General features: G+C 45.4%; 1 protein-coding gene across 1 annotated transcript in view; it reads right to left on the reverse strand.

Annotated features, from left to right (window-relative positions):
- Nucleotides 1-1,640: 1,640 nt before the first annotated feature.
- Nucleotides 1,641-14,963, reverse strand: part of SETD1A (SET domain containing 1A, histone lysine methyltransferase) — a 38,851-nt gene continuing 25,528 nt past the window's right edge. Inside the window, exons 13-22 of the mRNA XM_085859631.1 lie at nt 11,702-11,741; nt 10,846-11,166; nt 9,822-9,955; nt 8,385-9,660; nt 7,755-7,924; nt 7,446-7,466; nt 6,968-7,126; nt 6,643-6,762; nt 6,340-6,477; nt 1,641-3,067 (exon numbers count right to left, since the gene is read on the reverse strand). Of these exons, the coding sequence (XP_085715757.1) occupies nt 2,894-3,067; nt 6,340-6,477; nt 6,643-6,762; nt 6,968-7,126; nt 7,446-7,466; nt 7,755-7,924; nt 8,385-9,660; nt 9,822-9,955; nt 10,846-11,166; nt 11,702-11,741 (2,553 nt within the window). The 3' untranslated portion in view covers nt 1,641-2,893. The remainder of the gene's footprint in view (nt 3,068-6,339; nt 6,478-6,642; nt 6,763-6,967; nt 7,127-7,445; nt 7,467-7,754; nt 7,925-8,384; nt 9,661-9,821; nt 9,956-10,845; nt 11,167-11,701; nt 11,742-14,963) is intronic.

Consider the following 14,963-nt stretch of genomic DNA (forward strand, 5'->3'; position numbering starts at 1 on the left):
GCCTTGAACATCCAAAAACTGCTCCATTGGGTCTTTCCTCTATCCTGTGATTTAAAATACAATGGAATCGTTGGATAAATGGGCTGCCAGGAGGGCCTTGAGACACACACACACACACACACACACACACACACACACACACACACACACACACACACACACACACACACACACACACACACACACACACCTTGCTTGGGCTTGAATCCACACAGAGCTGGATGATTCATCAATGTGTGTGGTCTCTCGAATGGACGTTAAACGGGCGCTCCGCCTGCCCGCATGAGTTGGTGGCCGTTAAACATCCCACCACGGTGTCCTTCGTGAAGAGTAGGCGATCTATTGCCGGCACCATGAACAAGTTAGATTCCAGCCTGAACCTCGGGTGGGGGCGCTGCAGCCATGCTCTCAACCTTGTGGTGCATTCGAATGAAGATGAAGAATCAGAAAAGTCCATTAGTTTTGAAAATGTATCCTAAAGTCTTCTTCTTCTTCTTCTTTCGGCTGCTCCCGTTAGGGGTCGCCACAGCGGATCATCCGTATGATCCACATAGTGATTTGGCACATGTTTTACGCCGGATGCCCTTCCTGACGCAACCCTGGTCGCCTCTTACGACACAGGGATATGGTACACCTATTTTAACCGGGGTATACACCGGCCCAGTACACTGGTACTCATTTCGCCGACCTCGGAAGGATGACAGGCTGAGTCAACCCCCTGGTGTATTAATTCAGTGGCCCAACGGGGCTTGAACTCAGGACCTTTTGGATCCCAAGCCGCTGCCCTAACCTTGCGCCAACACCAGGCTCAAAATGTATCCTAAAGTATGGTACATATTTGCCATTTTCTGTCGGGGAAGAGGCCTTAAAGTACCCTACCTTGTTTGTTGGGCAGTATACACTTTCACGGCACTCGGAGCGCATACCTCCACCAGGATGAACAGCTTAAGCTTTGTATCTCACCGACAAGCCAGATCTAGATCTAAACCAAAATCTAAATGGCTTGTTCTCGTCATCTAGCAAGTTTAGTCGGAAACAGTCAACTTTTTGAGATCGTTTTTGGCCCAATCTCTCAATGGTGAAGAATCACTTTAAAAAAAAAAATATTCTCCAGATTCGGATCTTAACCAAAATCAAATCATGTCGTCCTTGTCACACACCCAACTTCATATGAATCGGTCCACAACCTTGAGCTATCCCATTCAGACAGACATGGATGAAAACACAACCTCCACCCATCTTCAATGGCAGAGGTAAATATCCAGTTGAGCTAAAATAAATAAATAAATAAATCCAAGACAAGAAAGCTGTTCTCACCACCATCACAGATCATCTCCCATCCAATTATTGTCTTCATTTTGCAGTTTAACTTTGGTATCTTGATTACCTTTTAAAATATGTACAGGAAGGGAAAGGAGGACAAGAACCGAACACCTTGATGTTACTGCACACCAGTTTGTGAACATGATGTTTCCATACGAGATCGGCAGGTGCTCAGTTCAGTGAAAACACACGGAAAGGGTTTTGTTTTGTTTCGATGATGCTTCCGGAAAACGTAAAATAATTCCGTCACGACGGCTTGCATTGCGTCGTGAAACCGCACTGCGAGTCGGCCTCATGAAGGCATGGGAGCGACGATGGCAAAACGAATTGGAAATTTATTTATATAAAATGTTCTATCATACATTGGCCAATACCAGCTGTTAAACAATACACAAACGTATCAACATATTTACAATGGAAGGGAAATGAGAATGAAAAAAGCAAAGGCTCAGTTATATAATAGATACTGTCATTATGTGGCTGCAACGAGGAAGTGGTGTGTGTGTGTGTGTGTTTCGAAAACAATAAATCCAATCCTCTGTAAACCAACGGCCTATGTACAAGAGAATCGGGCTAGGATGGAAATTAAAATGCTGAAAAGAAAAGTGCGGCAAAATGGCGAGCTGCGCCGGCGACAAATATTCCAACGGAAGGTTGCATCGGGAAACGGGCGAACGGTTCGCCCGTCGTGCGACTCAAACTCGTCAAACCTTCATCCTCCTCCTGGCTCAAGCGCAAGTCGCATTCGGACGTAATTTGTACTCGGAACCTTTCGGCAGAGACAGAAGGGACGTGTTTATACGCAGCGTGGCATGAAGGACGAGGCTAAGTTAATGCAGTGAGACACTCGAACCAATTCCCTTCGTTATGAACAAACGGCATTCCCTTGCGGAAGCGAAGTGCATCAATTGCCGAGAGGTGTCTGAGCCCTTTCTCAATGCCGTCTGCAAAACCGATTCCAAATCAAAATCTTCCCTTTTTGTGTTCTTCTCTCCATGCCCTTTTTATTATTATTATTATTATTATTAATATTAAATAAAATGGTAAATAAAGCGAGGAGGAGAAAAAAACAAAGTTGCAGACCTTGAGCTTCCAGTGGACTTTACACAAGTTGACTGCGCACGTCGTCGGGCTATAGATTTGAGATGGAACATCGAGTTTTGCTTCCTGGGCTCCAACCACTCCGAGGTACACGGAAGTTGTACCATAGAACGAGCTCCTCTCCTTTGCACCCTACGCCAAAACCCGGACCCGCCAATGAAACGGCCAAAACGGAACCAACAGCACCAATCGCAATCTACATTGTCGAGTTGTTTGGAGTCGTATAAATGGTGACCGTCCGGCCTAAAAGCGGTGCGGAACCCACTCGCACGTCTCCATTCAGAGAAACCAAGAAGAAGAAACGCAAGGGAATACGGCTGTTTAAAATAATTCCCGAAGACTTGCTGCAAAGCGGCATTCCAAAATATACGGCATGATAGAATACAGCCGGGCACGCTGCTGAAAACCATCATTGCAGGAAGCTATTACAGGCAGACGAACCTCAACGGCACCCCAACCATGGCACGGGCTAGTTCAAGGTCCCACGGCAGTGCTCAGCCCCGCAGAGACATGGGATCTTGTTCTCTTCGATGGGGAACTTGTAATCGTACGTGATTTCCTCGTTCACCGCGATGGGTTGCTTCGAGTAGATCACGATACGTTTCTGCGACTCCACGGCTATCACCTTGGCATAACAGTTGGGCTGAAAGACAACATTAAAAGAGAATCACCATGGGCTTTTTAAATAACGTTCAGTAGAAACCAATACCACCACCACCACCACCACCACCACAATTTCAGATGAACCGTCATTTTGCATTGCTGCAAAATGAATAAACTGGTTCGCAAGGAGGGGTGGGGGTTTGAAAGCATCTCTTGGGGCCGTGGACAGATGACCAGAGTACGATTCGCATGCGGGACAAAACCTTGGGTAAACTTCCTTACTCAAATTATGACCCTTACTGGTGCCCTCTGAAATTATTGAGTTGTTGCTCTAACCCTTTCCAAACACCTCAATTTGGATATGGCCAACCCCAGCAGGCCAAAGGGGGCTCCACGTGTCCAAAGCCAATCTCGGGGTGAGAGCTCGGCCACACCTTTTGGTGGGCACGTGCAGTTGAGATTTTGGTGGTCTGGGGCTGCTACCTCCATTCTACTACTTGGTACACATGATAACAAATTTCCAGGGATCAGGCAACGAGGCGGAGCACCTCAATTAGAAGTGTTGTCCCACGCACTTTGGCAAGGAACCGATGCCTGTCCATTGCGGTCAATCACTCAATGTGGCAAAGTGTTCACCAGCAGGTGGTTTAATGAGATAAATACCATCAATAGCCCAAACCAGTCTCTCCCGTGAAGGAACATGCAGAGAGTTCCTTATGGGGTTGGAGGTCAAGCTGAGGATTTTTTTTTTTTAACAAACAAACAAAAAAAAACACGAAACGGGCTCTGTTGGGATTTTCCCCTTGAGAATGCTCGATAGCCATCGGAGATAGCCAGCTTACCGGCAGGTGGTCACATGCCTAACTTAGACAACTACCTGCATTTCAGTCTGAGGCACATGGGCCTGACTGCAGCCCTGACGCACGACGACGCCTTCGTGGGTTCAAGCACTGAATGATGCCAAAGGACACGCTACCAGATACTAATGTATTGTAGCGTCGACGGCTCGACTAACGTCGGGCTTGTCGCGCCTTGAGGTTAAAGTCCTGTGATGTCCCGAGTGGCTCAACTGAGGCGGCGTTCCAAATTAATGGTGGACAGCACGTGTACGGGTCGTGAGGAGACACACGATAAACCTTAAAGCTTTCAGCAACTAGGAGGAGCAGGACGATGAGGTGAGAAGAAGATAACCAGGATGACGAGGAGATGAAGCACACGGGCAGGTCGACGATACTGGGCACAGGGTGAAGAGAGGCACAGGCAGGGAGGGCAACCTCCTTAAAACTTCCTGCTCAGTCTTGCACACACCAAAAACTCACAGCCACGTTCTCAGACTTCTCCGCCGTCTCCTCAGACAAACTCTCTCTCATCAACTGCCTTTTTCTTCCCGTCGTCCTCGCCTCAGATTTTCACCTGCCGATTTGGCCCCTCCCTCTCCTCTCCCTGGGCAACGCTCCGCCCCTTTTGGAGGCATCTACAACTCAGACCCCACCTCTTGGGGCACAGCTCCGGCCCTCCTCGGTGATGCATAGCTTCGCCCCCACCTCTCGTACCAAATCTCCCGGTAGAGGTTGACATGGAGGTTATACACACCATTTCCTTAACCATAATCCTGAACTAATTATGACCACCACTACCCCTTTATGGTGTACATGCAAACAAGACAATTCTTAAGCTGTTTTCCTACCTATAAATCGAGGTGGCTGTCTACTCGCACACTGACCATGCCACTACACATTCCTATCTGTTCTATGGTAATATCTACCTTACCACCCCCCCCCCCCCACAAACGTAACGGTATGGAGCCCATTTAATTGTGTGAGTATCGTTGATGGTGAAAATAGTTTTGCAATAAGGGGTATTCATCTTAATCTCACAGAGCACTGTATGTGGAAGGTGAGACCTCAAATGCAGCCGCGAGTGTCGAGTCGAAATACTTTGGACTCCGATTTGTGTACAAAGGTCCTTGGCCAACGAAAGAGGCTGTCACTCACGGAGGGTCTGAGGAATCTGACTATCCCATGTACCACAAACCTTCAGAGAGGACATTCATCCCCCTGCTGGGCTGGCTGGCAGGATGTCCTACAGGTGTGCACACTCCCTTTAAGCTGTCGTTAAACAGTCGTGAGACAGGTTAGTTTTACCCTAATGATGTGTCGTCATGACAGCAACTCATACAAGGAAGAGTGGAACACATGAGGCAGAAAATTCGCAAAGTACCTGGCTGATAAATCAAGGTGTAAAGTGACCTCTGAGGGCTAATGGCTGAGCACATCTAATCCCAAAACGTAGCTGGAAAAGGACGATAACCTGCGCGGGAAGAGCACCACCGAGGCGTTCACGCTTTGTGAAGCTGCATAACCAAACGCTAGTGAAACGTCGGGCGCAATCATCATGGAGCCACCCATCCAACAAAAGTGTAAACATATTAGTGGCGCCTCACGCGGAATAACTAGTCAACGATCTGGTACAAATTCCTGTCCTAACCTACTGAGGGAATTGCATTAGTGACACAGCCATGCCCCTCAGCCAATGATGCTACATACAAAGGAGGAGGAAGATCCCCCTGCTCCCAAAAATGATATGCAGGTTCACACTCTGCCCAGGCTGAATAACAAAATAAAACATTTTATCAGACTGTGGCAGAAATAAATAAATAAATAAATAAAAACTCCATTTGTCTTCCTCGTGCCCATCAGCGGAGGCAGACTTAGGCTGTCCCATTGTGCTCGGTCGTATCACCGATCTGCCAGAAAGCATCTAATAGGGCATGACTGTTACTTCCTGTGGTCCAGGTCGGCATTTTAGACACATACCATGACTGCAAATTACAAGCCCCGTCCACTGTGGTGGTGATGGCACGCCACCCAACTACCCTGACGTAATGCAGCAAAACAAGCAACCAGGCACACCACTGGTCGTGTGAGAACATTTCAAAGGGAAAGTGAGAAAAGGCGATGCGTTTCAGAGCGGACGAAACCTGTCGATAAGCAGCGTTGAGTTACCAAATGCCCAACAAGAAACAGATAGTTCTGCAACTGCTAACACACAAGTGCAGGCCCCACATAGTAGAATCACTCGTAACCTTATTCTGTAGCCGTGTGAACAGCGTGTTATATAACAGGACAAGGCAGGGCAGAGTAAGGGCAGGTGTGGACAAAATTATCCTGCCCTGCACCTTGTACGCACAAGTGCCAACAGCCCTCCCCCCCTTTTTTTATTTATTTAAACATGACAGTTTAGATCGTGAGAGTTCATACTTTCACGATTGATGTGAGAGTTCAGCATATGTGGATGATCTTGTAGACTTACATTGCAGCTGTGGTTGATGAAGCGAGCCAGGTTTCCATATTTGGTAGCATCGATGATGGTGTCATGGTCCACACGGAACAAGTAGCTGCTGCCAATTCCCTCCACCTCATAGCGCTTCTCGCGCGTGTCAGCTACAACCTGGTGGTGGTAAAAAGGGAGAGAATGACGCAGACTGGCAAACGGTTGACCATCAAACTAGCGGGAAGGTCAAAGGCATCTAACGAATCATGCAGGAGACCAGGGACTGGCCTGAGTTTTGAGGGCAGCAAAGGATCCGTTAGAAATGGTTGTTCAAGAGATTACCTGCCGGATTCCCTGTCCTACGTACTCGATGACCATCTCATCGGATGCAATGGGTTCCAAAGCGAACAGGCCCCATTCGTGGATTCGACTCTTTGTGAAGCAAAGCTTCTTCTTTCGGAACTGTGGGGAAGCAACACAGCTGAGCTTGCTGGGCCGAGATCACAAGCTCAAAGTGCACCAATGTCAACTGAACTTCCACCCTGCAGTCTGATATGTATTTTTTTTATTTTTATTATTTCCCCTTTCGATAAAACAAGTTGAAAAAGACATTTCAAAGATATTACACACAGATATTTCAACGGAGGGGAGAAGGTTGGGAACAAACCTTGAGCTGGTTGAACTTGAAAATATCACTGTCAGCCAAAACTCCGCTACTGCCAATGAAAGCTAAGAGACGACGCTGTTCCGAACGGCGTTCAGACCCTGAGCGAGCAGAGCTGGCGCTAGCCGATGGAGCCTGTTGCGTCGCAACCGAGCTGACACCCTATGGAGAAGGAATAAAGGAAATAGATTGGACATGAGGTGGGGAGCAAGTCTCAAGTGGTGGAGTGATGCGTCAAAGGTGACAAGCGACAGCAATAAAGCCCACGAATCAGAAATGCTGCAAACATCTTGGAGGTAGTGGAGGCGGCCTAGGAGGCATAAATCGGAACAAAGAGCAACCGATATTGCTGGAAAATAACATCAAGACAGCCGTGCGAAGCTGGTGGCTAAAAAGCTGGTGGCAGTGCGATGCAGAGGCAAGAACACCACAAATCGGGAGAAACGGTCAGAAGATGATAGGTGAACGCTCGGTTCCTCACCCCTTCATCACAACGAACGAGCTTTCGTGTTGTCGGCAGCACACGGTTGCAGCCACACAGGGAGGCATTGGAAAACAGCACGGGAGGCAAGGTGCATTGTTGGCAGCAATAAGTGCTACACCTGACATTGCTTGTGTTACTGAACTGCAGACTGCAACTTAAATGTCTATCGACTAAGACTCGAACAAGATTGCGTCGTAGTAAAGACGTGAACATTCATCGCAAACAGAAACAAAACGATATGTGGTTTCATGAATTATGTAAGCCGCAGGTTAAACCAACGAACTACTGCCACACCAGCTAACGTACCTGGATTTGCGAAGGAGACTCTTGAACCTTCTCAGCATGCTTTTCGTTGTGGCTCAACTTGTAGAATCCCTCACAGCGTGCGCAGCCCGACGCGTGCTCACGCAAGTTCTCATCCTCCACACGCACCCTCTTCTTTTGCTTCCTGCGGCGACCGTCTTGTGTACTCGTCGGTGCTTCGGAATCAAGGGTAAACTCCTGCCTTGCTTCCAACGTTACACATCCCCAAAATGAATGCCCACATACCAAATTACAAGAACTTGGCCCGACTCAGTTACTGGCTGTCAAGTGATGCTCACAAACCAAGCAGATCTGCGTGGACAGCAAACGATACAAATTGCATTCAATTTTCAAAGCTTTTATTGGTTAGAATGTTGGGCACATTTGGTTGGCCTGTTTGTGTTCCCAACTGAGTACTTGACTCACAATTTTGGGATCCCAGGTTCAAATCCCTTATAATGTGATAAGATTTCTCCATATCCTTGGAATTCATGTCAAAGCATATCGTCGACTCTACGAGCCTTATATCACTGAAAAAAAAACAAACAAACGAACAAACAAACATGGATGTTGTTTCACAAGAAAATAAATAGGAACATTAAAAAAAAGTGTTTCGAGCTTGTAAAAGGATATGGCAGTGATAGACCCAGTGAGTGTCGTTGAACCATACAGGGCTGCCCTCCTGCTGCAGAAGCTTGCTGTACGTGTCCCGTAGGAGTAGCGAATCTTCCTCATCAATTCCTGCACTCCAGATATCATACAATATGGCCATTTCTTCAAGCTCTGTCCGAACCTCAAAGGCCTGATCCTTCTCTTTTGGGTCCTCCTCTTCCTCAAACTCTTCCTCCTCATCTTCATCCTCATCAACTTCGATGCATTCTTCCAGCTGTTCTTGCTTTTTCTTTTTCTTCTTATCCAACTTTGGCAGCTTCCGGGCCGGCGATGCCACGGGCGGTTCTGCCTTCGGACGTTTGCCGAGGACCTCACCTGGCTCGGGAGCATCGGAAACCTCTCCCGGCTCCCTAGTTCTTCGAACTTCCGAGTCACTGATCACCACCTCCTGGCTCACGTAGAGCCGCATGGCCGCTTCAAAATCTTGGCGTTCTGCCAATCGCCGTTGTCTATCTAAAACAGCCTGGGTCTTATATGTGGCATCAGACTCGGGCAGCGGTGTCGGGGTCCTAGCATAACTATGCTCCACGTGAAAAGCCACAGCATGATCTGCAGCTGGTACCGTTGCCTCCTCATTCTCCTCTTCCCACATTAGTTGCGAGGCCTGACTGTCAAGAAATGGTGTACCAGGCGGCTGCATTGCCGACGCAGTCGCAGTGGCGAAAGCATCAAGGTCGAGGCTGGTAGGAAAGTTTGAATTAGCCAACCAGAGCAGTGAGGAGATGTTCAACTGTTCCTTCTGGCTTCGCTCTTCACCAGGTACAACTCCAATGTCAGTCATAGATTCATCGTCATAATCATCCTCTATGCTTCCAGCACCTGGAGTCAGAGGTGGGATGCCATATATGTATGGCGAATCACAATCTCCTCGACGTGGTGATGCCTCCAGTGGCCGCGTTTTACTCCGGAGTCGGTGCTCGATGAAAGGCGACCGAACCAGCGCCGCATGGTCAAGTGGAAGATTAAGGATGGCGGCGGTGGTGGCAGCATCAACGGCCGCAGGCTCATGTGGAGGGGAGTCCATGCGGCCTGGCGTCGGAGGTGGCGTGACTGGAGAAGCGGCTGGCTGAGAAGCAGGAGAAGCCGGTAGCGATATCTCAGAGTCTGAGCGACCGGAGGAAAGTTCGCGCCCTGGTGTTCGGGGTAATACATCAACCACCATAGGTGACTTTATCGTGGCTTTGGGGGTCTCTATACTGTGCTCAGAAGTGTCGGGCTGAGCATGCGTGCTTGAATCCTAGGAGGAAGTTCAAGGTTAAAATTGGAATAACAACAATTTAAAAAAAAGATAATGAAACGCTCAAACCTCATCTGTAGCCATCTTATAAATCGATGCGCATTAAAAAAGCAAAATAAAAACAAACAAACAAACAAGAAGACCACTTAGAAGACACAAACCTTTTCCGGGGATACCGGGGGTTCTGCAATCGGAGTCACATGGTCGACCTGCAGCTCGAGTTTGACTTCAACCTTTTCCACCGCTTCAATGTTTGCACTCGTTTCAGTCTTTAAGGGCACCTCATTGACTTTAACTGCATTAAAAGAAAAAATTCAACAAATATACAAAAGTTTAAAAATGATAATTTTCTAGAGACAAAGAAATTGACCGTTGACACAATAAAATAAACAAAGCACAGGTACGTGCTACTTGTCGCAGTCATTTTTAGGAATACCCTTGCGAGTTTTTTTTTTGTTTTTTTTTTTAGCCAGGCCTTGTTTTGTAACAGATATCCATCAAATGGCATTTCCAACAGCCACACACTAACGGTTTGGCTTGCACCTCCTCAAATCGAGCCTGGCCAACAATCTCTGGCAGAGGAAGAAGCTTCCAGGTTCCGAACTGGAATTTAAGTGGGTCTGTAGTTTGGGTTTAAGTGGATCTTTCAATTACGAAATATTCCTGGTTATGGATAGCAAAGCCACAAGATAAATATTTCAGTAAAAAAAGAGAAAAAGTAAAAGAAGAAAGGATGGAAGTCCAAAATCTGGGTAAAATGTCAGCTTTGCAGAAGAAGAATGCACACAAAACCGACCAGGAAATCTCCAAATTTGCATCGTTTTCATGACCAAGTTATAAATTTTGATGACTCAGCTGTTCCAGCAAGCGCAACTCGAAAGCTGCTGCGAGTCTTTCACGACAATGCAGCAACAGTACAAATCAACATCCACGGCTTGCTTGGGAGGTTTTACCAGATTCACCCTGCGCACCTGAACACGTAAATCTCAAGTCACTGTAACTTGTGCCCGATTCGCCGCCGCCGTGAGAAATAAATTGGTGAACAAAAACAAATTTGCAATGGCTTGCAAGTTCAACTTGGACAACCACAGACATCGTCGCCACATTTACCGAGCAGGAACACCCGGATGAAGCAGTTCGAGATGCAATCCTTTACCGAGCGGTAGCTATTCGGTCATGACTCACCTTCGTTTGGTGCGGTGTCTGGCCTCAATGCAGTCCCTTTCTCAGGCTCTCGTTCAGCCTGTTTCCTCATTGGAGGAACTTCCACAGGCCTCTTAAACTCGACGGGCTCATTGAGCTTGTCCGACGGCTCTGCTGGTGCAGAGGCTGCAGACACAGCAGACAAGCTGCTCTCGTAGTCAGAAGAGTCATCATCCTCACTCTCTGAAGATTCAGAGGAAGACGATGATGATGAGGATGACGACGACGACGAAGACGATGATGATGACGCCGATGCAGCAGAGACTGCTGAGTCACGCAAAGAAGAATCGCTGGAAGAGCTCCCTATGGACAACAACAATATTTTAAAAGCCAAATGAGAGGGAAATGAAATATCATCACATTAAAATAAAAAACAAGATTATACTCCTCCACCCCGCCCCACCCCCCCATCTAATCAACTCATTGAAGATAGTCAGAACAACACACTACGTTCTCTGCACAGCAGTCGTGTCTTTCCTGTGATTATCACTGCTATATGGACTGGCTGTGTCATCAGTTAGGTACCACCTTTAACTTGTTTTACCACTCCAGATTTGGCAGAAGTTGATGTTTGTATGTCTGGCCAGACATTAAGATGGTAAGAGGAGCAAAACTGTCGGCTATCGAGCTCTTTCCAAAAGTGGCAGTCGGAATTCACTTGGAGTGGGCTTTACAGAAATGATGATGTAACCGTTTGGCGGATGGACGAATAAGCCAAATATCTAACAAGTAAATGAGAAAAAATAAAAATAAATCAAGTTACAGGAATGAACTGATCATGCATTTATCAACAGTTCAAAAATAAATAAATAAATAAATAAATAAATCGACGCCCTACCTTCGGATTCGGAATCTGAACTCTGTGAGTCATCGGAATCCTGGAAGAACAAGACAAAATACAATTTGCAATCCAAGGATATTTACTAGATGGTAGAGGCAAACTTGTCTTAGCGGCACTTTATAAAAACACACACACAAAAACACACACACACACACACACACACACACACACACACACACACACACACACACACACACACACACACACACACACACACACACACACACACACACGAAGCGACCATGTGTAATCTACACAGCGACCACCTGTTTCACACAGTCAGCGGCCACAATTACCTTCCTTGGCTCAGTTCTTCTTCGTCTTCTTCCTCTATGATGCGATCTATTTTTGTCAAATAACAGTAGAATCATCAATGCGAGATATTTCCTCTCCAGCTAGGAAAATTACAGGATAGGTTGTTAACTTTTCCTGACCAGTCGGTAATTATAGTAGGACCATTTATTTTGCCGTCACTATTCGGACATGGACAGAGAATTGCAGTTTATGCTGAATTATTAAAAAAAAAACTTATTGTCCGATTACAGGAGCCTTGTCATTCAGCATTGATATCTCAAGAGCGACGAGATGAAAAAAAAAATCTGCCGCTATTTTCCATCACACAAAACTTTCACACTGACGAGGATTGAAATAATAATGCCTCGTCACTTCCTCATACAAAAAACATCAAAACGTGGAAAGGTAACATTTAAAACCGACTTGAATGATAATTCGTCCGATGCTGAGCGAAGCGAGGTCGAGGCCGTTTAATCCCGATACGTTTATGGTCTGAGGTCTCGTTTATTCCTGATACGTGAAAAACCCTGCAACACATGCCGACAGAAAACAGACTTTTTGGAATGCTGGATGCATTATCCATCCAATCATCAGGTAACTTTATTTTAAAAAAAACAAGAAAAGAAGAAATCTCCATGGGAAGGTGCTCCGATGTTGAGAAGTTTCGTGTCAATCATTCAAGCGGTTGCAGAGAAAACGAATCGAAAAACAAGAAAAAGAGCAATCAGAGATTGCAGACGATTTGGCACCTGGACTGCTTTTGTGTGGTGTTTCTGTACTGGTGTGTTACGTAATTAAGAGACATAATCAGAACTGCCACTTTATCACTACTGGCAGTGATGACCGGGTACCAGGACGTCCCGCTTTGATGAAACCCCACTTTGATGGGACACCTGATCCTGACCCATGACATTTATTACTATATAATTGAATTCAGAATGGGATTAAAATAAATTCAATCCAAATCAAATGGAAGACCAAACAGGTACAGTCCTGCATTGGAGAAATCAGAAGGAACCCGAACAAGCAAAAAGCAAATATGAAGTCATCAGGAGGAACCCAGACAGGATTCACATTTCAGCTACTACTCCTCTACCCTCAAACCCATCCAGGCATAGCCAAGTGAGTCTTACTCAAAAAGAAATAAAAAAAACCAAAGAGAACCCAAACAAAAAATTAAATAATCCTGGCTGCCAGACCATGCATCTGATCAAGTTGAAATTTAAAACATTTACTACAAGATCCACTAGATCATGTACTATCTACTGTACTACTAGATCCCCATCACTACTAGATGATAAATTTGAAGTTTCACGATCGATTCAGTGGTTCCAGAGAAAACATGATTTAATGTTTTTCTTCATTCCAATATGACTGTCAAACCATGTGACCAATCAATTATTCCTTAAACGTGTACACCCATGGATTGAGGAACACTTGCGTGAAGTTTCCCCTCAATTTGTCCAGTCGTTCTTGAGAAGATTTTTATAGGTTTTAGGTAAATCCAATATGGCTGCCAAACCATGTGACCGATGATGTCATGATTATCATTAAAACATTCTATGTGAGTAGTCGCACCAATGGTGAAAATTTTGTCTCAAACCGACAAGCGGCTGTGGAGAAAAACACGACAGTTCTGTGCGGACAAACAGACAAACAAGCCAGTAGGCGGACATGGGTAGTCGACTACCCAATAGAACCTGACGCGATGGGCCCGTTCGATGGGGAATGACCTGAGGATTAAGCACAAGAAAATTCATGATTATAGCTTTAAGGGTTAATGCTGCAGATTGTTTTTTCGTTAAAATACCCCCACATTTAGAGGTTTTTCGGCCGTTGCTAGGCAACGGAGGGGTCCATAACAACGGTTCTTTCTCACACATAACTCGGACACACCATGAACCTACCATACCAGTTTCATCTATATCTGACTCAAAGTCTCTGAGATATAACGAACTTCATTTTTTTATTGTTTTTGACCAGGGTTCATTCAAAGTCTATCTTCTCCGACAGTTTTCATAGGATCCGGCTGGAAATTTTTGACAATATGGCTGAATGTACTGCCCACAGTCGCTCGTGGCCCGATTTTAGAAAAAATAATTTTTTTTTATGATTTTTCAAAAATTTAAAAGTCCCGTTGCTAGGCAACGGTGGTGTCCATAGCAACGGTTCTCATTTGCACACAACTAGGTCATGGTATGAACCTACCAACCAAGTTTCATCGAAATCGCCATTGTATTTACTGAAATCGCCATTTTAAATACTGATAATAAGGATAGAACAAATCTCAATTTTTTTTTTTTCGACTAGATCGACTACCCAACATAGCGACGGAAATACTGATAATAAAGGGGAGACTAGATTGACTACCCAACAGACAAACAAACAAACCCAAATGCAATACCCTCTCCTTTGGCGAGGGTAATGAACTATAAAGCATCTCAAAATGCAAAGCCCGTTCATATCCGCTTTGTACTCCAACTAAACTTGACGAAAAGAACAGTTTAAAAAATTATACATTTTATTAATCTGTGTTCTCTATATTCTCATAATAAACGTTTGTTGAAGATTTGATTACAAAGGCTTAATTGGTTAAAAAAAAAGAAAATAAAAAGTTATGGCCTGGCCAGACCCGCCGAAGCTCGATGGTAAATAAATAAAACATGGAAACAATTTGAATAAATAAATAAATAAAACGCGGTGTCACGTGTTTAACATGCTGCCATGCTGGACCAATATGGACAATGGATAGTCACTAGGACTTTGCTGTTTCACATTTTGACAAATTTGTTTTTATTAATTTCTTCTCCATATTCTCATGAAAAACGTTTGTTGAAAATTTGATGGAAAAAGTGCAAATGGGGTACAAAAAAAAAGAAAAAAAAGTTTGGCCTCCTAAGACACTGAAGTTCAATCTGTACTAATAAGTGTGTGTGTGTGTGTGTGTGTTTCCTCCATAACTCCA

This window comes from Eptatretus burgeri, chromosome 16, assembly GCF_056783735.1.
Source record: "Eptatretus burgeri isolate ZD-2024b chromosome 16, Ebu_testis_v1, whole genome shotgun sequence".
Classification (NCBI taxonomy): domain Eukaryota; kingdom Metazoa; phylum Chordata; class Myxini; order Myxiniformes; family Myxinidae; genus Eptatretus; species Eptatretus burgeri.